The sequence below is a fragment of the Dipodomys merriami genome, unplaced genomic scaffold (genome assembly GCF_024711535.1).
Source record: "Dipodomys merriami isolate MVZ:Mamm:240054 unplaced genomic scaffold, mDipMer1.0.p SCAF_8, whole genome shotgun sequence".
Lineage (NCBI taxonomy): Eukaryota > Metazoa > Chordata > Mammalia > Rodentia > Heteromyidae > Dipodomys > Dipodomys merriami.
In genome coordinates, this window is record NW_027206401.1 from 20,625,643 (window position 1) to 20,649,870 (window position 24,228).

The following is a 24,228-nucleotide window of genomic DNA, read 5'->3' on the forward strand; positions in this document are numbered from 1 at the left end:
CGAGGTGGACTCATGAGCTTTTGGATATTTTCATTAAAATGATAACATGGCATTGCTTGTTTGAAGGACAGTTTGCTTTTCCTCATAAAGATGATTATCCTGTCTTTTCTGGAGCTCAAAGTGGTTGTAAAGTGACTTTAGCAGAGAATAACTCAGTTCAAAGGCACAGATAGAGAGTTGGGGAACTTTTAGTTAACTCACAGGGTCCAAGCAAAGCATCTTTTAAATTGCTTCTTAGAATCTTTTTAAGCCTCTACTCTTCTCTTTATAGTATTTACTAGTAAGGCATTTTCTTTCCCCTGTAACTCAGGGTCTAGGCAGTGTCCCTGAACATTTTTGCTCAAGGCTAACACTCTAACACTTGATCCACATCTCCACTTCTTGTTTTTTGGTGGTTAGTTGGACTTTCCTGCCTAGGCTAGCTTTGAACTTTGATCTTCAGATCTTAACCTCCTGAATAGCTAGGATCATAGGCATACACCACCAGCACCTTGCCCTTAAGGCATTTAACATCACAGAATCATACAGGCTGTTCTTGGCCTTTGGATTTTTCTTGTCTGCAATGTGATAGATTCATTCATGTTGGCACATGAGATTGTAGGGATTTTTTTCAAAATACATGTTGCTCAATCCTATTGATCCCATCTATTATAGGACACTTAAAAAGTCTTCTACTATTGATCATTTGCAGCTAGTGATGCTTAAACACTCAATACCTGCCTTTTGGTGAACACATCTGTCTAGATTCCCACTGAGCACGTTCTGAGGAGAGGAATTCCTAAGTCTTAGAAGCCTTCTCATTTCTTTCTGTGTTCTGACTTGACAATCTCAGTTACACCCACTGCTTCAATTATTTCCCATCATTGTGACTTAAATCTTTTTGTCTGATTCTGATTTTTTCTCTGGGATTCAAAATGACAGCTACACAGTTGCATATTCACACATACATAGAAACATATGCACATACAATGTTGAAGAAGAAAAACAGTTCTTCCTCCTGCCGTCCCCTCCTCCCCCCACCCGCTGTGTCCCTAACTACGTTCATGGCAAACGATTCTCAAGTGTTCAGGCTCAAAGCAGAGTCGTCATTCATTCTTTTTCTGCATTTTCCCAAGTCCCCAAAGTCTGTTGGTTTCCCTCCCATGTTTTCTGTGCCTTGTTTTAGGGGCAAACTTTCTTCTGGATGTACATGATGTCCAACCTCCAATCTGCTTCATCTGTCCTCCTTCCAGACTCATCCTTCCAAAGTAAAGCGTGATCCTACCACACTCTCTTTAAAAACTCATAGGCATGGATGGATCCATCTCTGATAAACTCAAGACAAAATTCATTATGTTGCCTTCCTATTGATGCGTCCATAGATTGAATATTAACATCATGGCTATGAGAAAGTACTCAATGGTCTTTATCAGAAATTAATTATATATTAACATTGTCTTCATTAACATTTTTATGCTAAATTCCTCAAAGGGCCTCTTATAAGCCCTTTCTTATATGGTTATGCTGTATGTGATTGTGCTCATATGATGGTGCTGTATGATTATGTTCATTGAGAATTTGCTGTGCATAGCACACCTGTTTTCAATCCTTCTAACAGTTTTGTGCCATCAGTATTATTAATAACCAATTTATTAGTGTTACAGTTAAAGCAGTCGAAGCTCAGAAAATTTGTTTAAGGTATGTCTGAGGCCATTTATCCAGAACCTTAATTAGCATTCAGACCCTAGAAATCTAGAAGCAGCTAGTGTGTTATTTATATTTTAGTTTCTCTCCAGTGATGGGACGTTTCCTTTCCAGTTTTCAGGTCTATGCTGTGCTTTTATGTTGGCGCATCTCTTAAACTATGATCTTGATGTTCTGGGCTGGGCATTGTCCACAATGAGTACCATTCCCCAAACTCCTGTCCTCTGAGCTGGAGGATCATGAGCGGAGCTTTTACAACTAGGAAATCTAGCTAGGAAATCTTAGCTTTTCCTTCTGTCTGTTTCTTTACTCTGTCCTTCCTTTTTTGTATGCCAGTTCTGGATCATGAACTAAGGGCCTGGATGTTGTCCTTGAGTTTTTTGTGCCCAAGGCTAGCACTCTCCCACGTGAGCCACAATTCTACTTCTAGCTTTTTGGTGGTGAAGTGAAGATAAGAGTATCAAGGACTTTATTTCCTGGGCTGGCTTTGAATGCAACACTCAGAGCTCAGCCTCTGAGTGGCTTATGCCACCAGCACCCAGCTGTTCTTCCTTTTGGCTTTTGTCTCACTCTCCCCCTCTCTCCGCATCTTCTTTCCTTATCTTCTTTCTCCTTTTGTAGCTGTAGTAACACTCCTTAGAAAAGAACATTCATGAAGTCCAAATATTTTTTACATCATTGCCCTAATGGTATTCATTTTTCAAGTAAAATCCAACAATAACAACAACCACCAACCAAAAACTTTAGTCTACTAATAAAATATCACTAATTATGCAAATTAGGACTAGGTTAGATTTTGTATATATATGTATTTACTTTAGCAACATAAAAATATTTGTAGGTAAGTTATATGTAGTTCATCGATACAGTCCATGCCTAGCATGTTTGAGGCCCTGGGTTCAATTCTTATCCATCCCCCCTCAAAATCATGTTTGAATGACTATGCATATGTTTATTAGAGTTAGGTGCTTAGTGATAGTCAATCATGAGCTAAATATACTATGAGAGAAATATACATCTTTATGCCTGGCAGATTAACAAAATAATATCTAAGAAATAATACCCAGCAAAGGTAAACTGATGAAACCACGTAAGTAGTAATTTATGGTGGGAATTATCAAATCGATTTAGGGCAAAGATAATAGATCATTTTTTGGTCCTTCCTGAAAAAGTCAGCTACCCTAGCTGTGCAATAGAAGTTTTTCCATTTCCCAGTTTTTTATGCTGTCAGACTAGAAAACCCATCTATCAAGTGCTCAGAACACTACTAAGATACTGCTTTTAAGTCACAAGAAACATTTCTGTAATTTTTATATAGTCATTTAGTTGCAAATTGCATTTAATCATTCATAAAATAGAAAAACCAATGGGATAGATGTTGCATTTTCCTTAGGAGACAAACAAGGGATGAGTATTTGGGTTTTTTTTTGCTCTTTGGGAGACCTCTCTTGGATCATCAGCATGTAATCATTCATAAAACATAAAAAAACAATAGAATGCATGCTACATTTTCCTTTGGAGTCAAATAAGAGATGAGCATTTGGTGTATGTCTGTTCTTTGGGAGACCTCTCTTGATTCACCCAGAGGAATGGTTGCTTTCACTTCCTACTATGGTTTTCTGCCTTTCTCTGGGACCTTATTCTAGGCCCCTTTTCATTCTGTGGGTTTTCCTGCAATTATTTTGGTGACCTGAACTTGTCAGGTTTCATCCATTTCTCTGTCTCCATATCCATGGAATGTCCTGTCCAGATAGGTATGCTTCATCCATCAAAAGAGTATTGATGGGGCTGGGAAGGTGGCTCAGTGGTAGAGTGCTTGCCTTGCATGCTTGAGGCCCTGGGTTTGATTCCTCAGCACCACATAAGCAGAAAAAAAAAAAGCCGGAAGTGGCACTGTAGCTTAAGTGGTAGAGCCCTAGCCTTGAGCTGAAGAGCCGAGGGACAGTGCCCAAGCCCGGAGTTCAGGCCCACGACTGGACACCCCCCCCTCCAAAAAAAAAAAAACATTGATGGGGGGGAAGGTGGCTCAGTGGTAGAGTGCTTGCCTTGCATGCATGAGGCCCTGGGTTCCATTCCTTAGCACCATATAAGCAGAAAAAGCTGGAAGTAGGCTGGGAAGGTGGCTCAGTGGTAGAGCGCTTGCCTTGCATGCCTGAGGCCCTGGGTTCGATTCCTCAGCACCACATAAGCAAAAAGAAAAAAGCCGGAAGTGGCGCTGTGGCTCAAGTGGTAGAGTGCTAGCCTTGAGCTAAAGAGCTGAGGGACAGTGCTCAGGCCCAGAGTTCAGGCCCCACGACCGGACCCCCCAAAAAAATTTTAAAAAAATATTATTTAAAAAAAAAAGGCTGAAAGTGGCACTGTGGCTCAAGTGGTAGAGTGCTAGCCTTGAGCTGAAGAGCTGAGGGATGGTGCCCAAGCTGAGTTCAGGCCCCACGACTGACCAAAAAAAAAGGGTAGTCCACTAGGATAATTTGGGAAGTTTTCCTTAATTGTAGCATTCTGGAGTAAGCAACTTGTCGGCTATATGTAGGTAAGCTCTTGTCTGGTCACAGGCAATATAGTTCCTAAGAAAAATCACTGAGTAGGTGAAAAGTAAAAGATAAATGTTTTCCTTTAACCCAGTTCCTCTCATGTAAGATATATAACAATGCATATTACATTATGGAGGAAAAAATTTGAAAAACCATCACAGATCATAAACTATGTTATTCAATGGTCAAAATGACATTAGGTTTAACAGATTTATGTGATTGCCCTAAACTTTATTATGCTTTAATAAACTCCAGGTAAGCCTTATTTTATGCTCCATTTAACTTGAAGCCATTGGAACAATGAAACAAAGCATGGCGGTAAAATGTCAGAGAATTTTGTGTCTTTGTACTTTGAATGACTGGTTTTGCTTTAGACTTTTATTCATGGCAGTTTTACTCACAGGCTTACCACAGAAACTTGATTGGACAATGACTAACAGCACTTGCTCATGAAATACATGACACAAGTACTATGCTTTGCTCCTCAGACCTACTTTAGCCTTTGATTTGTGTTCTGAGCTTATGAACTTCCATTTCTTGAAAGTGTAGGGTGGGGTTAATGGAGAGCTAAGAGAATGAAGTCTGAAACTAGATTTCTGAGTTTGATCTTGATTATATCACTTGCTAGCTGGTCTTTAGCAGATAGTTCTGTTTCTGTGCTGTTATATATTTTTATCTATCACAAAAGAAAACTGGGAAGATTGAGTTTATATCTGCAATGCATCAAGTGTCTGACCAATAGAAATATTGAATATGTGTCTGTGAAATAAAATAGGTAAATTGATAAAATAGAGAATTGACCTTCTGTCAATGCATTTAAAATTAGAGTATCAAGTATTTGTTCAATTTATTACAATTTCATACTATTTTAGATTTCTGGCATGTCAGGATCATTTTATAAGAAATGTTTATTGACTTCTGAGAAGATAAACATCCAAGTTAGGAGGTAGCTATACGATAATAGTTTCATTAGTTAGATGATGAACTATAGCTGTTAAGAAAGTAATATATAGCACTTGTGGCTCATGCCTTTAATCCTAACTACTCAGAAGTCTGAGATATGAGAATCTGCGTTTGAAGTCAGCCTGGACAGACAAATCCATGAGACTCTTATCTCCAATTAATCAAGCAAAAAGCTAAAAGTAGTGGCTTGGCTCAGGTGGTAGAGCATGAGCTGTAAGTGTAAAAGCCCAGCAAAAGTGAAAGGCGCTGAGTTCAAGCCTTGGTTCAGCCACACAAAAAATAGTAACATGTTGCTGGAAGTCCTAGCTGGTATAACTAGACAAAAGAAAACAAAAAAAGGCACATGTATTGGAAAGGTAGAGACAAAGCCACTTTTTGTTGCTTCGTAACATGATTCTCTATGTAGAAGATCTTGAATATACAAAAAATTATTTTTGTATACTAGCAATGAACAATTAAGATTAGATTTCAAAAATATGATACATAATAGAACCAAAAACTGAAACATTAGATGCAATTTAAGTATGCATACAGTCTATATTTTGAAAAAATACTGAAATGTAAAGAAAACTTTTTTTTTTTTGGTCATGGGGCTTGAACTCTGGGCCTGGGTGCTCTCCCTGCACTTTTCAGCTCAAGGCTAACAGCGCTCTACCACTTGAGCCACACTGACACTTCTAGCTTTTTGTTGATGTGGTGCTGAGGAATCGAACCCAGGGCCTCATGCATGTGAGTCAAGCCTTCTACCATTGAGCACCTTCCCAGCCCTTAAAGAAAACTTAAAGACATGTCATATTCGTGGGTTCATCAAAAGACTCAGTATTGTAGATCTACCCAGAGTGATTTACAGATTCAGAACAATCCCAATCAGAATCCTAGGAGCAGTTGTCAAATATCAAATAATTGTAACACACAACTCCTGTAGATAGATCTTGAATGTTTCCCATGGCCCGTGTGTAAAATGCTTGGTTGCCAGCTGTGATGTTTTTGGGAGGTGGTAGATCCTTTAAAAGGCATATCTCAGTGGAAGGAAGGCTAGGTAGGCTAGGTAAGAAGTTGCCCAAGAAGGAGATATTAAGATCCTGGCCCCTTCTCTCTCTATCTCATTGCTTTCTGGTTGCAATGTGGTGGTTAGCTTTGTTCCTTCAGGGAACCTGCTGCTCCTTCATGCTGCCTTGCTACAGGCCCAAGGACAATGGGGCCAGTTACTACGTGTGAAAGACAGCCATAAGTCAAAATAAACATGTCCTTACTGTAAACTAATTTATCACAGTGCAGACTTATTTGTCACAGTGGGAGAAAGCTGACTAATAATAAACCAACCTAAACAGACAAAACAACTTGGAAAGCAGAATGGAGATGGAAGGACTTGACTGGCCTGGTTCCAATGTCTACCATAAAGCTCCAGCTATGAAAACATTGTTTTAGCATTGGTAAAATGTAGACACATGAACATGTGGGACAGAATCTAGAAATAGACTCAAAAATGTAGGTCATGAGCTTTTGACAAACATGTAGATGCAATTCAGTGGAGATAGGAGAATCTTCATAACCAATGTGAATCTCAACGCATGGAGTATAGACCTACATGTATAGTGTAATACTTAAAACTTCTAGTAAAAAAATCAAAAGAGAAAACCTCTGAGACTTTGGGTTAAGTAGGACTTATAAATATCACATTCAAAGCATCATTGATAAGAAAAAAAGTTGATAACTGGATATAAACTTAGAAACTTGTTCTTCTAAAGACATTTAAGAGAAGCACAACTCACAGACTAGGAGAAAGTATTTACACATCACACACCTAAGAGGAATAATATCCACAGAATATAAAGAACATGTAAGCCTCAACAATAACTTAATAACTTAAAAAATGGGCAATGTTGGTACAAAGACTTGTATATGAATAGCAGCTTTAATCAAAATTTTCCCACAATGTCCTTTAATCCTACTGTTATAGATTGTTTCAAAGACATTTTAGTACAAAGTCAAACCCAAAAGCCTACATACTATTCTATCACTTTAGTACTCTGGAAAAGGCAAAACACTACAAAGGTAGTGAACAGGTTGGTAGGTTGTTATCATTGAGATGGAGTTGTATTGATAGCAAAAGAAAAACATGAAAGTTTTTTCAAGGGAAGGAACTGTATTTTGGGAGCAAAAACTTGATATTTCTCAAGTACATTGAACTTGATTACCAGAGACAAAAAAGTAAATTTTTCTCTAAAGCAATTAAAAATTAAATTTAAATCAAGTGCTAATGGTTCATGCCGATAGTAGTAGCTACTTGGAGGCTGAGGTTAGAGACCGCAAGCATATATATGAGACTTCTTTTCAATCAATAGCTGTGTACAGTGATGTATGTCTATCATCTACTAAGGGAGTCTAAAATAGGTACATCAAAGTCCAGGAGTGTGTGTAGCCAGTAAGTGAGAGTATGCCAAAATAACTAGTACTAAAAAGTACATGGTCAGCCACACACTGGTGACTCATGCTTGTAATCCTACCTAGTCAAGAAGCTGAGGTCTGAGGATCAGTTCAAAGCCAGCCTGAGCAGGAAAGTCCATGAGACTCTTATCTCCAAGTAACTTCCAAAACAAGTCAGAAGTGGGGCTGTGGCTCAAGTGGTAGAGTGCTTGAGCACAAAGGATCAGTGCCCATGCCCTGAGTTCAAGCCCCAGAATTGGCATAAAAAGAAGAGCATGACTCAGTGGTAGAGTACCTTCCTAGCAAGTGTTAGGCCCTGAATTCAAACCCGTGTGTGTGTGTGTGTGTGTGTGTGTGTGTGTGTATGAAATAATGTGTTAGAATAATCACTCATCTGAATTTAATATCTGAAATATAACCACCTTTTCCTGAGTTACTATACTTTATTACTGTATTTTAAAATTGGATCAGTAAATAGTTTTTTGTTGTTGGTTTCTGGGCTTGAAAGTACTCAAAGCTAGCACTCTACACTTGAGCCACAGTGCTACTTCTGGTTTTTGAGTAGTTACTTGGAGATAAGAATCTCAAAGGGACTTTTCTGCCTGGGCTGGCTTTGAGCCACGATCCTCAGATCTTAGCCTCCTGAGTAGGTAGGATTACAGGCGTGAGCCACCAGAGCCCAGCCAGTAAGTACTTTTTAATGTTCTGTACAGCATGTAAAAATCAATCTCTATTTGTTTTAATGTTTAGATCAATGAATTCTGAGAGTCAGCTCTCTGGTGAGCGTCTTCCTCATTTGTTACCTGAACATAGCTGCCATTTTGCTCTGCATATCTCTTAGTTTTCATCAGTCATGGTTTATTTGGCTGTCTGGATTCTAAAGCTGGGCGATTGACTCTTGAGTGTTGTTACCTGAGGAGGCCGAGGCAGCATGGGGGCAGGAGGCAGATGGCTGTGTGGGCAGGGTGCAATGACTCATTTGTTTCATGTGTTTGATTTTTTTTTAATGTAGAAATGTTAAGGACCCCAAAAGAAAATCTTTTTATATTAAGCACCTTTGACCTGTCTCCTTTTAATGACATCAATAAATCTTCTTTCTCCTCCACAGTGTTGGACTTATTTTAATGAATGTGAGTTCTAATTCCATATTTGTTAATAAGTAAGTCAGATTCTGTATCAACTAGCTTTTTCAGAGTATTATTTTGGGGCTGGAGGTAGGCTCGATGATAGAGAACTTATCTAGTATGCTTGGCCCTAGCATCAAAAACACTATTATTATTATTAATCTTAGGGGACTAATGGACATACAGGTAACTTCACCTATATCACTTATAAGACTTTTCTCTTTTACGATTTATTTTCCAAATGTTTATGGCAATGGTAAAGGATGTTCTTGGTTTTTATGCTAATAATTTGTATCTTGATATTACTTGATATACCTCACTAAATTATATTTAGTACGTCAAGAGTAATCCAGTTAATTCTATTGGGGTATGTTTTTTTTTCCTTTTGCTTTGTTTTTTTTTGTTGGCTGTCAAGCATCATATATCCAAGTAAAAATTATTATGACTTTATTTTATAGAATTCTTTACTTTCAAAAGATTTTACCAGATTGATTGGGATTTTCAGAAAGCTATTGTATTGTTTGGGGGATTGTTGACAAACTTTTTTCCCTTATTTCCATGGGCATACTTATAAGTACAAAATTTTATAAAATGTACATTTTCACATTAGGGAATTCTTTAGTATTTTTAGTTTGTAACATCCATGTATGTGAATGGTGCTAAGGATTAAATGTAGGGTCTCATGCATATTACAGAATGTTCTTTAACACAAATCTGCCTTCCCCACTCACCATGCAGCTCTTCTTCATGGAAAATGGATTTTGTACTGTAATTAATGTATCTGGAGCATCAGTGGAAATTTTCATGATTTCTTTCATTGAGCCATTCTTGCATTCTCCAAATAAAATTTAAACATAGTATCTATGGTTCTCATAGTATAACACGTAATACATTTTGTTAGTTTTTCTTACATATTTGTCAATATCCATAAATGAAATTCAGAGTAATCTGAATTTTATTTCTGGCAAAATAAAATTGTCAAATTCTGCCATTAGGTTTCTGGTATCTTCATATTAATTATCTTTACATATTGAAGGAATTGGTATGTATAGCTCTATTGCCATTTTTAGTCTCAATTTACTATACTATACTTTCACTTCTTTTCCTGATTATAATTGCCAAAATTTAGTTTATATTAATTCTGAAACCTAACTCTGGATTAACAAATTTATCTGCTTTGTAAAAGACAATTTTTTTTTACTTGTTACATACTCTTTTTTTGCGGGGGGGAGGGGTCAGTTGTGGGGCTTGAACTCTGGTTACTGTCCTTCAGCTCTTCAGCTCAAGGCTAGTGCTCTACCTCTTGAGTCACAGCGCCACTTCCAGTTTTCTGATGGTTTATTGGAGTTAAGAGTTATGGACTTTCCTGCCTGAGCTGGCTTTGAACTGCAGTCCTGGGATCTCAGCCTCCTTAGTAGCTGGGATTACAGGCATGAGCCACTGGCACCTGGCCTTTGTTACTTACTCTTATTTTCTACAGTGGCTTTGTTCATAAACTTGTTTGTTTCATTGCTGAAATTTAGCAGAGAGCACTAGCTCCTGCTTTCCACCACAGTAATCTACAATTATTATATGACTGTCTTGTTAAAAAAGATGCAGGTTTGTAGAATTTTATAAAACTACTTTCAGTGGAACTGCAATTTTAAAATTCAGTTTGACATGAAGAGAGAAACATCCCTTTTCTTTCCTCATTTCCTCTTTTGAGTACTAAGTTATTGAAGCTGAAATGTGCTTATTAGGCATGATTTAGGAGTCATCTTTTGAAGTCTTTGTTTTCTCCTTGCAGATATTGCGGTGGTAGAGATGAGTGATGCCTTCCGTCAGCCGTCCTTGTTTTACCATCTTGGGGTGAGAGAAAGCTTCAGCATGGCCAACAACATCATCCTCTACTGTGACACTAACTCAGACTCTCTGCAGTCCTTGAAGGTAGCTCTCTTGTTTTATTCCAGTGTTTAATTTCAGCACCGGTGTTCAAGGAGACCTCTTTTTCATCCAAAATACTTTAAGTCACCTATGCTTGTGCAAGTATGTTTTCGGTAATTAGTCCCCAATTACTTATGAATTTATGAGGTCTATCTGGACCTCACCATGAAGAAATGTAAGTGATACCTAGGTAGAAAAAACTTATTGTTGGGTTCTGAATTTTAGTTGAGTTGCTTCTGGGGAGACTGTGTTAAAAGAAGGCACAGGTACACACTTAGGATAAAGAAAAAGAGATTGTAGAAGGTATGTCAGGCCTGGTACCTGATCATTGGGCTCTTCATTATACCCAAATTGTTCCAACTAAAAAGTGAAAGTGCTCAGAGTAGAAATTCTGAGTATCCTGAGAAAATTGCTATGCTTGTACACTGAAATAACATTTCAATCAAGGTGGGAATTAAAGCTTACTGCTTAAGATTACCTATTAGGATATCACTCTATCCATGAATAAGAATATCCCTGATATTAAAATCATTTCCTTTACCAGCAAAGTTTCCTAACTAATTTTACAAGATGACTTTACACTGTGGGATTCTTTGAACAGCATCTCACCATTCAGTGAACTTCATGCTGGGCCTAGAATGGCCCATTTCCTTTGTGCAGTTTCCAGCTCATTTCAAGTGGCCTTTTCTCATCTCTGTCCTCCAATTCCCAAATCAGAAATGGCCTTGGGATACAGGGCTCTAGAATGAGTTCAGAACATAATTCTAACAGCTTAACTGTTGGTAACTGAAGTTCCTCAACCCTCAAATCCTTGCTAATTTTTTTAAGTACTGTCTTGCTCTCTTTTGGGTATGTAAAGCATGTATGGCTCTCTCAGAAAAATGTGGATGTTGCACTGAGCAAATATATTTCCTGCATGCCAGGCACTGGGTTGACATGCATTTCTTTTCAGAGTGATTTTTAGTCTTAATCTGCTTTTTGCTTAGAGTGATCTTTAAGATCGCTATTTAATTTTCCTATAGTTTTACCCCTTTCATTACTACATAATAAAATTTGGAACTGACTGTTAAGATAAACATTTTGATTAGCAGTTGATGAAAGAATGAGATGATTTTATTTATTCTTGATCCTCTTCATTTTTCTTTAGATTAAGTTAAATAGGTGAGGCTGTATCAGAAACTTTTTCTTTCTACTCTGTTTTGTTCTTCCCCAGCTAACATCTGACTATCAAACGTTATGACAGTTCTTTCTTAGGGAAGCTTTTTTCATGAATTCCAATTACATTTGAGAGAAAGAAATAAAGCTAATCTTACCTGGAACTTGTATGAGCCAAAGAATCTGGCTTAATTGTTTTCTTTGAGTAAAGTAGTTCTTTAAAAAGACTAAGGATATCTATAAACTATGCTTATTAATCTTGTATGTGCTTATTATCTTGCTTCTTGAGCATCTCTACCATATGCTAGGTATTTAGTGCTTTATGTATATACATTTTTTGGGGGGGGGGTCTGGTTGTGGGGCCTGAATTCTGGGCCTGGGCACTGTCCCTGCGCTCTTCAGCTCAAGGCTAGTGCTCTACGACTTGAGCCACAGCGCCACTTCCCGCTTTTTTCTTTTTGCTTATGTGGTGCTGAGGAATCGAACCCAGGGCCTCATGCATGCAAGGCAAGCGCTCTACCACTGAGCCACCTTCCCAGCCCCCTGTGTATACATTTTTTACACTGCATTTTTGTGTGTGTGCATGGTGTTAAGAACTGAACCCAGGGTTTGGGGACATGCCCTTGAGCCACTGCTCTACTGCTGAGCTACATTCCCCAGCCCATAGTTAATGTTTTTCTTTTTTGTCAGTCAAGGGGCTTTTACTTAGCACCTGGGTGCTGTCCCTGGGTTCTTTTTACTCAAGACTAGTGCTCTCCACTTTGAGGCACAGCTCCACTTCCGGTTTTCTGGTGGTTAATTGAAGATAAGGGTTTCACAGACTTTCCTGCCTGGGCTAGTTTTTAGTGATGATCTTCACATCTCAGTCTTCTGGGTAGCCAGGACTGCAGGCATGAGCCACCAGCACCTGGCTTCTTAAGGACTCTTCATAAAGACTTTCAAGCAGTAATCCTAATGAGAATTTTAATGTAGAGGAAATGTATTTTAATTTTTTTGTTGTTGTTGTTGGATGTGGGGCCTGAACTCTAGACCTGGACCCTGTCCCTGAGCTCCTCAGCTCAAGGCTAGCACTCTACCACTTGAGCCACAGAGCCACTTCCAGCTTTTTCTGCTTATGTGGTACTGAGGAATTGAACCCAGGACCTCATGCATGTAAGGCAAGCACTCTACCACTGAACTACTTTCCCAGCCCTGTATTTTAATTTTTAAAGCACTTTTGATAGGTATATTTTCTATCATAATTTTACAGAATTGCAAACTGAATTGCATGTTTCCAAGGTGATAGAGCAAAGGACACTTTCAACCAGATCTGCCCCACTCCACAGCCAATTCTACCTAACCACCAGCTTATTCATTGTCTATTGCATTTCTCTCCATATCTGCAGAGGATACAGGATTTTTCATTAAAACAAACAAACAAACATTAGCTAGGCCTCTCATGTTTTCCTGTGTAACATGTAGCTTTTTTTTCTTTCCCTTTCCATTAACATGAGTCTTCATTTTCTTACACCATTTCTAACCAGTCAGTCTGTGGTGCCTTGTTGTACAGGACAGAAATATGTGGCACAGGAAGTATTTTTTATAGTCTAAACAATTTCCTGTCCTAAAAGGTCCTCTTTACTGCAAAACATTGATGGGTAGGTGTAGGTGGAACTGTGCATACTTGTATTTAATTTTGCAGTCGGTAATAGGGGTAACCTTCTTATCTCTTACCATCTACAACAGAAAGGAAGATTACATTGGAATAAGGACAAGAGATAGTCAGATTGCATCTCATGGAAGGATAGGCTGCTAAAACAAAGTAAAGCAACTCCCTATTTTCACAGGGGTAGAGACAGAATTAGAGTGCTATTCTTGTTATATATGCAGTTTGCATACGTGGATTCTTTGGGCATCAGAGAAGGTACAGCTGCACTGGTTTTATTTTCATCTACTGCTCTGTGTTGAAGACAGCAGTTTCTCTTTGGCAGTGAATTCTTAGAAATAGAAAAAAATGTCTTTACACTTCTTGAAAAATTATTGATGGGAACTATAAAAGTACTTAAAAACTATGTCTAAATTGTAATTTGGAAGGAGATTTCACATGTACTCATTAGGTACTTGCAATAAAATTCTTATCTTTTTTAATTCACAAACACTATTCCATTCTAGAAGATATGGTGTTATTTATCTTCTTTCCAAAATAGATCATTTTACTTTCTGAGAGGGAAGTTGGTTCTTTTTTTATTTAGTATTGTAACAATTTTCTATAAACCAATCTCATGAGAAGTTGTCATGAACCTATTAATGCTCACTGAAGACAGATGCTGAGATTTACATTTGCTTTAAAATAAGAAATGCTAATAACGGATGTTGGGTTTGGATTTTTTGACATATTTGCACATTTAAAAGGAGTCTCTCAGTAAATGGGAGAGTCAATCTGGACTCTGCTGCCTAGTGAGCTGTGGTACAGATGCATGAAACATATCTGATATCAGAAAATTGCTCTCCCTCCATCCCCTGAGAATTGGAGAACTGAATCTGCTAAAACAAAAAATAAGCAGAGCTAAGGAGAAGAGGTGAACAAATTTATTACTATACAAGGATATAGGAGGCACACAAAGTATGTTAACTCAAAGATGGGCCTGAGTGTTGATGCTTAAATACTGTCCTCAGAGGAAAGAGGGAAGTGGAGAATAGATGCAATGTTAGAGGAAGAATAAATATTCACATTGTTTGTTTTGTGTTGATAGAAACTGAATAGAGGACCATAGTAAGTAAATGCTGTATCATTGATTTCCTGTCCTCCAGCCTGAAGAGAAAATGATTTTTGAGTGTTCTATTATTTATTTATTTATTTTTATTTTTGTCGGTCGTGGGCCTTGAACTCTGGGCTTGGGCGCTATCCCTCAGCTCTTCAGCTCAAGGCCAGCGCTCTACCACTTGAGCCACAGCACCACTTCTGGTTTTCTAGTGGTTTATTGGAGATAATAGTCTCATGGAGTTTCCTGCCTGGGCTGGCTTTGAACCATGATCCTCAGATCTTAGCCTCCTGAGTAGCTAAGATTACAGGTGTGAGCCACCGGCTCCTGGTGAGTGTTCTATTTTTAAAAAAAATTATATTCATTTTGGGCTGGGAAGGTGGCTCAGTGGTAGAGCGCTTGCCTTGCATGCCTGAGGCCCTGGGTTCGATTCCTCAGCACCATAAGAAAAAAAAAGCCGGAAGTGGCACTGTGGCTCAAGTGATAGAGCGCTAGCCTTGAGCTGAAGAGCTGAGGGACAGCGCCCAGGCCCAGAGTTCAGGCCCCACGACCGGACACACACACACACACAAAATTATATTCATTTTGCCTTTAAGTAGTTGTTCAAAGGGGTTATATCATTCAACACATCAGCTTCTAAGTTCCATGTATCTTGATCACTGTTACCCCTTTCATTCCCCCATCCCTCCCAACTCAGCCCCTCCCTTCAATTTTCCTAATTTCATTGGATATACGTTGAATATTATGACTATATTCTCAGTAAGTCAATCTCAAGAGAAATACGTGGGTCCAAAGAACAGACAGTAGCCTGAGACAGTTCACCTGGGCTGAGAATGTGGCATGTAGTGTTGATTGTAGATTCTAGTCTGTCTGTTAGATAATCTGGAGGATTTGGCCTTCAGCTAGAGACAGGAGCTACAGAGAGACACAAGGGACAGGAGAAGGTCAGAGAGATCTTGGCTCTGAGACTGCATTTTAGTTCAAAGTGCTCAGCTTGTCAGAGTGCCATATCTGGGGGTCTCATTTTTTTGAGCCCTAACAACCATTTCTTCTTTAACCAGCACTCCTTTTTTGTGACCATTTTCTCCTGCTTCCTTCTCTAGCTCTTCCCTCCTGCCCACATTAAGCAATGTTGCTTATAAAACAAAGCAAAACCAAACAATGAAACAGTACTGCACATCGTAGTATAGTCAATACTTAAAAGCTCTGGTAAGGGCTAGAGTGTAACTTGGTGGTAGAGCACTCACTACCTAGCATGCATGAGCTTGGGGCACACCCACCACGGGCTCCCCTGCGGGGCTCCCTCCCACCCTGCACACACAATGGGAAATGTACAGATGTACAGATGTACTGCTGGGAGAGAGTGTGTAATTGATAGTCGCTTCGGAAAGCAATTTGGTAATGTCTAAAAATATCAAGTGAGCACATCACTGAGACTGAGCGATTTGTGTATGTGTGCGTGCGCTCTCGTGCTAGGCCTTGAACTCAAGTCTTGGGCACTTTCCCAGAGCTTTTTCTCTCAAGGCTAGCACTCTACCATTTAAGCCACAGCTCTACTTCTGGCTTTTTAAATTTTTGCTGGTTAATTGGAGATAAGAGTCTCAGAGATTTTTCTGTCTGGGTTGGCTTTAAACCTCAATCATCAGATCTCAGCCTACTTAGTGGTTTGGATTACAGGTGTAAGCCATTGTGCTCTGCTTGAGACCGAACAATTTTAACCTCAGATGTGAACTGTTAAAAAAAAAAAGTCTCTCATATGCATAAGAAAAGCTAGTGACAAGCTTTCCCCCTCAATTATTAAGTACTGCTATCCATACTACTTCCTTTTGCAGAGCTATATCAAAAAACCTGAGAGAACAAATTAGTAGGGGAAAGATTTATCCTGGGTTCATGGTTTGGGAGTGGTCGGTCCTCTGTTGCTGGACCCCATGCACTTGGGCAGATCCCACGGCCTTGGGACCATGTGGGGAGGTGGTGTTCTCTTCGTGGGAGGAAAGAAGCCAAGAGGGAGAAAGGGAACAGGAGTGTCATGTAATTTTCAGAGTCTCTCAGAGACCTATTTCCTCTAGCGAGGCTTCACTAAAACAATGCCAACTGGCTGGGGACCAAGCATTCAAATCATGAACCCATATTCAAACCATAACACCACTGAATTAGGACTTCTAAAAGCTCAAAAGGCTTTATTTGTCTTTCTTAGGACATTCATTTACCTGATGCCACAATTTAGATGTGCAAAAGGGCTATTCTCTTGCTTTGATCCCCTAGTCAACTGGCTGATTCCATTGACAACTACTGTTCTGTTCCTTTTGTACCCACTGGAGAGATTTTATTATGAACGTGCAAATTAGAATGTCCTTGCTCTCTCTCTCTTTTTTAAATGCTATCTTTAAGTAGTAGTACAAAAAGGTTTCAATTCAACATGTCAGTTTAGGAGTACACTGCATCTTGATGCTTTTTATACTGAAATAGGAGCAGAGTCTAAAAGCTATTCAATTTTTTCTCTAACTTACCAGTATATCTTGGTCAATGTTTCTGTAGCTGTGCAGAAAGCATGCCCTTATTCTTTGGCTCCATTCTGTTCTGTTGATTGGAGAGGGATATAGTTTACTCAACCAGTTTCTAGTGATGCACATTTGTGTGGTTCCAAACATTTGCTAACAGTGTTCCAATAAATGCTGATATGTTTTCATTCATACCCTCCCCTTAAACAACACTTTGTGAAGTTGGTGTGTAGTACATGCCTGTAATCCCAGCACTCAGAAGTCTGAGGCATGAGGCCTGTAAACCTAGACTATACAGCAAGATCCTGTCTCAAAAAAAAGCTCCAAATAACTCATAACTGTATGTGTCAAAATGAACTTTCTATTTTAGCTCAATGGTGTTATTCAGGATCTGTTTCTAACGTCTCTGTAATTCTTTCTTCTATAGATCCCAAAATGAACTTCCTTCCTTGGCTCATATCGATAATACTTATTGTTTCTTAAAGGTGTCTTCTGCTTTCCCTAGATCTCTAGCTGGGAACTCAGCCTCCTGGCTTTGTCTTTGGATAGATCTCAGCTCCCAACTCTATCTCCTCTGCTGATCTTCCCAGACCTCTTCATTCTGCAGTTCATCTTTCTCTGAGAAGCTGTAAAGCTTGCTGTTAGCTTGTGCTTTTAGCATGTGTGTGTGCACATGCAAGTCCATCTAGGCTTGCAATATTTCATTTCAAATGTGCCTGTGTCCTTTCATGACTCAGCAAGGTTGTAAGGCTTTGAAAGTATATTTTACTATTTCACTCGTATCTATACGGCTCGCAGGACCCGCCAGTGCAGTCTCTTCCTCTTTCACTTTTACATTCACATCTGGTACTCTTGAATATTCAACAGTCTTGCATATTGCTCTAAGTCAAAGCCTTTGGCCCTCTGTGTTGCTTTAGCATTGCAACAGAAGGACCAAAGACAATGGCTGGTCAGCTGGACTCTGATGTCTGGCTCTTGTACTGAGCCAGATGGATTCACCTTTGGGGCTACACAAATGCTTTCCATTTCTGGTTTCCATGACAGCATGCCTGCCATCTTTTCCAGTGCACTACCTCATTTTCTCTTCTAAATAACAATCTCAGCAAAGCCTGTATTCTGTGTATTTTTCAAGATTGTCTCCCCAGTGTCTAGTTATTTGAATGCCTAGAATAATAATGGCAGTTTGCTTTTAGTGAGAGTTTGTTTTGCACAGACACTGCTTGGCCACATTATTTGCATGATATTAACACATTCCTTACCACCTAAAAGTTAGGGACACTGCGTACATGGGTTATCAATTCTATTATACATTCTCTGTGTCTGTGTGGGTGTGTGCGCACATGCATGCGCGCGCGCACACACACACACACACACACACACACACACACACACACACACACACACATCATGGTCCTAGAGCTTAAACTCAAGGCCGTGAGCTTTCTCTTTGTTTTTTTCACTCATGTCTAGCATTCTACCACAAGAGATATCCCTCTACTTGTGGCTTCTTTTATTTTCTGGTTAATTGGAGAAGAGATTTCAGTGTTTTTTTCTATCTGAGCTGTCTTTGAGCCTCAATCCTCAGATTTCAGCTTCCTGAGTAGCTAAGATCACTGGCATGAGCACAGGCACCCCGCCTTGATTTTTCTTAGTGTTACTGGGGTTTAAAGTGGAGCTCTGCTGCTGAGCCATGCCTCCAGCCCATGTTTGTGCTGGTTGTTTTTGAAATAAGCTCTCACTTCCTGCCTGGGTGTTTACATGGACCATGATCTGCCTATTTTAGGGTTCTCTTTGGAGTGAGGTTTCTTCCATTGAGTTGGAGTCTTATAGACTTTTCTTGCAGATTTTCTGGCAGAGTTGGCCTTGAATTGAAATCCTTCCAATCAGAGCCACCCAAACAACTAGGATAACAGGCATGAGCCACTGGCATCCAACTCCATTGCCCTTCTAGTACTCAAAATACTCGTTATACTTACACAACTATTATTGTCTGGTGTCCTTACTAACTATTTATGGGTTTGCCAGGTGGGTCAGTAACTTTCATTTGCAGCTACCCAATGTGCTTAAGGAAAGGAAACTTGTTTGAATTTTTTTCCAAAGAGACTGTAGCTGATCAGGAAATTCTACACATACATTTTCTGTGGAAATAATTTTAGATTATTCAGTCTAGGGATTTTACACAATTGTAATATTATAAATTTCCGAGATGCATAGATTCATGATCTCTACAAAATTTCTAATTGCTAATATAAATGTTAATACAACTTTTTCCACTTAAAGTAGTTCCACTGAGTTGTCTTTTGTATTAATATTGTCTCTGCTCTTCCCTCTTGTTTTTCAGGAAATCATTTGCCACAAGAATACTGTGAGTATTTTACTTAGCCTTCCACAAAGGCTTAAGTATTTTTTTATTACATCAACTAATCTCTGATATATTCTTAATCTTTACAAATTACTAATTTTTGTTACTCCTTCTAGAATTGCTTCATCTAAACAATTCTTTGCAATGATAGTTTATTTATAATGATGGACATGGCACTGATACATGAGTTTTCTATATGTATTTACATTTTAGAAAAACAATTTCCAGTGGGCTGAGAATTTTCAGTGGTAGAGTGCTTGCCTAGCATGCATGGGGCCCTGGGTTCGATTCCTCAGCATCACATAAGCAGAAAAAGTCTGAAGTGGCTCTGTGGCTCATGTGGTGGAGAGCTCACCTTGAGCTGAAGAGCTGAGGGATGGTGCCTAGGCCCAGAATTCAGGCCCCACAACTGACAAAAAGCAAAAAAACACAATTTCCACAGTATTTCAGTGTTGTGGGGTTATAAAGCACTGAATGAGGATAAAACATCATATATAGAAATAAACACAAATATAGATTCATTCATAAAGATATGCATATGTTGGTGTATGTATATATTTATGTAGTATATATCATATACTCATATATATCATATACATACACATATATATGTGTATACATAAAATATATGTATCTATGTAACTACCTATCATCTATCTCATTATTTAACAAGAATGAGTTAAGTTCCAAAATGTTTAAATCTGTCTTTTGAGATCAAACTACAGAATTCCAAGAAGAATTAAACACAAAAAAGTGAGAAAATAAAATTTAAATTAAAAAAAATGCTGCATGAGGAAACATTTTAATCTTCTAGTGAAAATAGCCCTGTTAGGCCAATGCTGTGTAGATTTAATTTTAGAAACTAAGCTTGTATTTAAAAAAGATCTTAAAGGATGTATATGCCTGCAATTTAGAGTGAAAAGAATATATAACATAAAGACTGCAAGTGATTAAAAGTTAGATAACAAGATTAAAAATGCAATTGATAGTTTTTCTTTAGATGGGAAATTCTAAAACTAGGATTTCCCCAGGTCAGAGCCCTCCTCATTGCTGTATGGCTAAAGTTGCCATTATAAAGCCTTATCCTTTTCATCTCTACAGGAAATGAGCACTTCCTTGCTCCACACTTTCAATGCAGTATAACGCATTTTATATCACAAGTACTAACTGAACATGATCTATATGTCAGGTGCTGGGCTTGGTCCTGGAGGGGACTCATGATACAGGTTGAGAGTGGGGACAACAATCTTCACAACAGTCCCACAAGGCAACAAAAGAGAAGTACAATTGGAAGAGCTCAGTGATCCATATGTAAGCACACCACTAGAAAATGAAAGTTAAGATGACCTGGTAGGGATGGAATAGCTATGTTATCAAGGTATCAAGGTCCTTGATAACATAGGTGGCCTTCCCTTATATGGGAAGCAGGAGAGAACCAGTCACTGCCAGCCCAGTTTGGATACATGGAGAAGCTGGGTGATGAGAGGTTTAGATGGCACCTGTGCATCAGAAGCAAGGTGCTCATTGACTTGAGAAAGCTGCTGTGGTCCAGGTGTTGGGTGTCCTTGAACAGTTGAATGTTGTGCACATCTGATTCAATGTATTTCTTTCCAGAAGCTTCACTGATTTTCCTCCCACATTTATATCCACCTCATGTAGTACGTGACATTGAAAAACAGAATCAGACTTCTTTGTGTAAACAGTGAAGATAATTAGAATAAGATTTTATTTTGAGTTTGGGGATTTTATAGCCATGAGAGTAAACATGGACCAGAGAGATCATTGTCTGTTTCATGGCCACACCTTCAGAGTTGGAGATGTGTGTCTTTCTCTTTCAAAAATCAGGTTTAATTATTGTAGTAGTAGTAGTACCTTATTACTAAAAGGCAGCTGCTACATTTGAGGTGTTTTGCTCTTGCTCATACAGTAGTATGTTATTTATTTTGGATTATTATCTACTTCATACTATAAATTCAGTGGCAATCTACAAGTAGAAATTACTATAATCACATTGCTAAGTTATATGGGAACTAACTTGGGAAACAGATGTTCCCATCTCATTAATTTTCATTATTTCACTAGAGTGGATTTTCTCAGCAGTTGTTATCTTTCTGGAAAGCACAATGTCATGGGAACAACCCCAGTGAATGCTCTGTGCATGCTCTCTGGCTGCCTCTTACCCCTGGCCCGCTTTGTGCATCCTGGCGCCTCCTGCAGCTGGTCCCTCTTCCCCTGTCTTCCCACATTGATAATGGCACATTGAAAATAAAATTATTGCCTTTACAGCATGGAGGAGGAACTCCCTTGCATGTCGTGAGGCTGGAAACTTGGGAAAAGCTTTAGCATGCTTGGGTGTTTTCAACAAAGATTCTGATGGCCTATACCATGGGATTTATTTAGGGAGTGCTTTTCCTGCTGATTGTATAATTCTCATTTTACCACTCCATTGCCAAACCTCAACACCAGACATCTGGTAGTCATCCTCTTCCAGAATTAGTTTTACCAAACCCATGATTCTTAATGCCTACTACTTCAGTAATGATGTATAGTTCATTATAGCTGTGCCCAGTATTTCACTAATGATGTATATGGCTCATGCTTTATACACAAGTACTTATGTTACTAAGGTTTCTGAAGATACAGAATTTTATTAAGCATTTGAGTATTGGAAAGTTTGGACAGCACTTTTAGGGGTTTATTGGCTTTTAAATCCATTCTTGTTTTGCATCTGAGCAGATTTGAAACTTTGCTTTTATGCCAGATTGTTGGTGGCTCACACTTATAATCCTAACTACTCAGGAGGCTGAAATCTGAAGAAGCAAATTGCAAATTCAAAGCCAGCCCAGGCAGAAAAGTCTGAGAGACTCTTAACTCCAGATAACCAGCAAAATGCCAGAAGTGGAGCTGGGGCTCAAGTGATAGAGCATCAACCTTGAGCAATAAGCCAAAGTGAGGGAATGAGACCCAGAGTTCAAGCCCCAGTACCACAATAAATAAATAAATAAGCAAATGAATAAACTTTTTTTTTGCCAGGCCCTGGTGGTGCACACCTACAATCCTAGCTACTCAGGAGACTGAGATTTAAGGATGTGGTTCAAAGCCACCCCAGGCAGGAAATTTCATGAGACTCATCTCAAATTAACTACCAGAAAAACAGAAATGGTACTGTGTCTAAAGCAGAAGAGCTCAGGGACAGCACCCCCAGGCCCTGAGTTCAAGCCTCATGACTGACAAAAAATAAAACAAAACAAAAAAAAACCCACTTTTGTCATTTTGGGTTATGATGGGTTTCTAAAATATTCTTCTGCGATAATTCATGCATAGCTTAAGCTCTAGAAACTTTGGGAATGCCCCTATCTGATGTCCTTTCCTTCTTTGCTGTTTAGGCAGTGGCTTGAGTCAAAGGACTCAATTGGGTGGGCATGCTATAAGATCTTGGAAACCTTGTAGAGGCAGGACTTTGATTCCCCCCCCCCCCTTCCTGATCAGTCTTCCAGCCATTGCGTGAAGAACTTGGGAAAGGAACAGTTGAATGTAGTCAACCTCTTACAGTTCCGAATTACAGACTTTAGCTGTTACTGCTTTATTACTGACATGTAAGTGCCTCAAAGGGTAATATAAATAAATATCATAAATAATTAAGTTTGACATTTCTTATCTGTTTCCTGTACTTAAGCCACGTGGCTCAAGGAAGATTTCTGTAGAAGGTGAAAGAAGGTTGGAAAGCAGGGGTCAGTCACATGGGTGGTCACATATGTCCTTATAGAGAAAGGGTCTTTTGTTTTGGGGTGTTTTTTTTTGTTTTTGCTTTGGTGCTGGTTCTGGGGCTTGAACGCAAGGGCCTAACCAAGTGCTGTTCCTGAGCTTCTTTGCTCAAAGCTACCCCTCTACCACTTGAGCCACTTCTGGCTTTTTATTGTTGTAGTTAATTGGCGATTCTTTGATCTAGTCACAAACACATCGCAGATCAGCTGCGTGAGCTAATCTCCCTTTCTTCCTACCTGTAAATAAGAGGTAACAGCACCTTCTTCAGTGAGTTTTGTTCATGCATGTGCCGTAGTTAAAGTTGAATGCGTGATTGCCCCATGCTAGACTAGACCTTGGCCTATGCAAGGACTGAATAAAGATTTACTAGTGCTAAGAAGAGAGTTACTCTCTTGCTTCCTCTGTGCCTGTGTGGCTGGTAGCCAATATTTGAGTGTCCCTACAGTGGTGACAGTAGGGTTTGTTGGATGTCTCATTCAAGTGCTTACCCCTTTCCTTTTGTCTGCCTGTGTAGTTTTTCTCTGAGAGACCCCTTCCATTTTCGTTAAGGCAACAAAAATTCCCAGGCCAGCATTTGGACTTGAAGCTTCTTTTCATTATCATCTCATACTTACAACTATCTTCTAGACATTTTCATTTAAAAAAAACTCCAATCTGTTAATCCCACCCATCTCTCCTCTCACCTATCTCACTCTAATCAAACCTTAATCTGCTGAAGTTTTTTTGGGTTTTTTTGGTGAGTTTTTTAATATTTACCTGGAAGTTAGATTTTGTTTGGAGTTACTACCACATGGACAGCAGGTTTCTCAAAGTGTGATGTGTTCATCAATAAATGAGCATGATCCTGCTTTCTAAATTCTTGCTTTCAGCTCACATTAGCACTCTTTTTTGGTAGTCCCATTTGGACTGATCTTTGACTAGTTCTGCACATGGGCAATTGGTTACCAGTCCAAGAGTACTGAGCTTGTGTATCTTTCTCCTTTGTTATTGCTGTCCATTTGGTCATAGTATGCAGATTCCTACCCAATGTTTTAAACCATATTTCTTTCTTTT

General features: G+C 39.0%; 1 protein-coding gene across 2 annotated transcripts in view; it reads left to right on the forward strand.

The window, feature by feature from the left end:
• The window catches only part of Map3k5 (mitogen-activated protein kinase kinase kinase 5), a 187,721-nt gene that overhangs the window by 54,956 nt on the left and 108,537 nt on the right, over nt 1-24,228 (forward strand). For both annotated transcript variants that reach the window (XM_070010628.1, XM_070010629.1), the window contains exons 2-3: nt 10,515-10,654; nt 19,390-19,413. In XM_070010628.1, the coding sequence (XP_069866729.1) occupies nt 10,515-10,654; nt 19,390-19,413 (164 nt within the window). The remainder of the gene's footprint in view (nt 1-10,514; nt 10,655-19,389; nt 19,414-24,228) is intronic.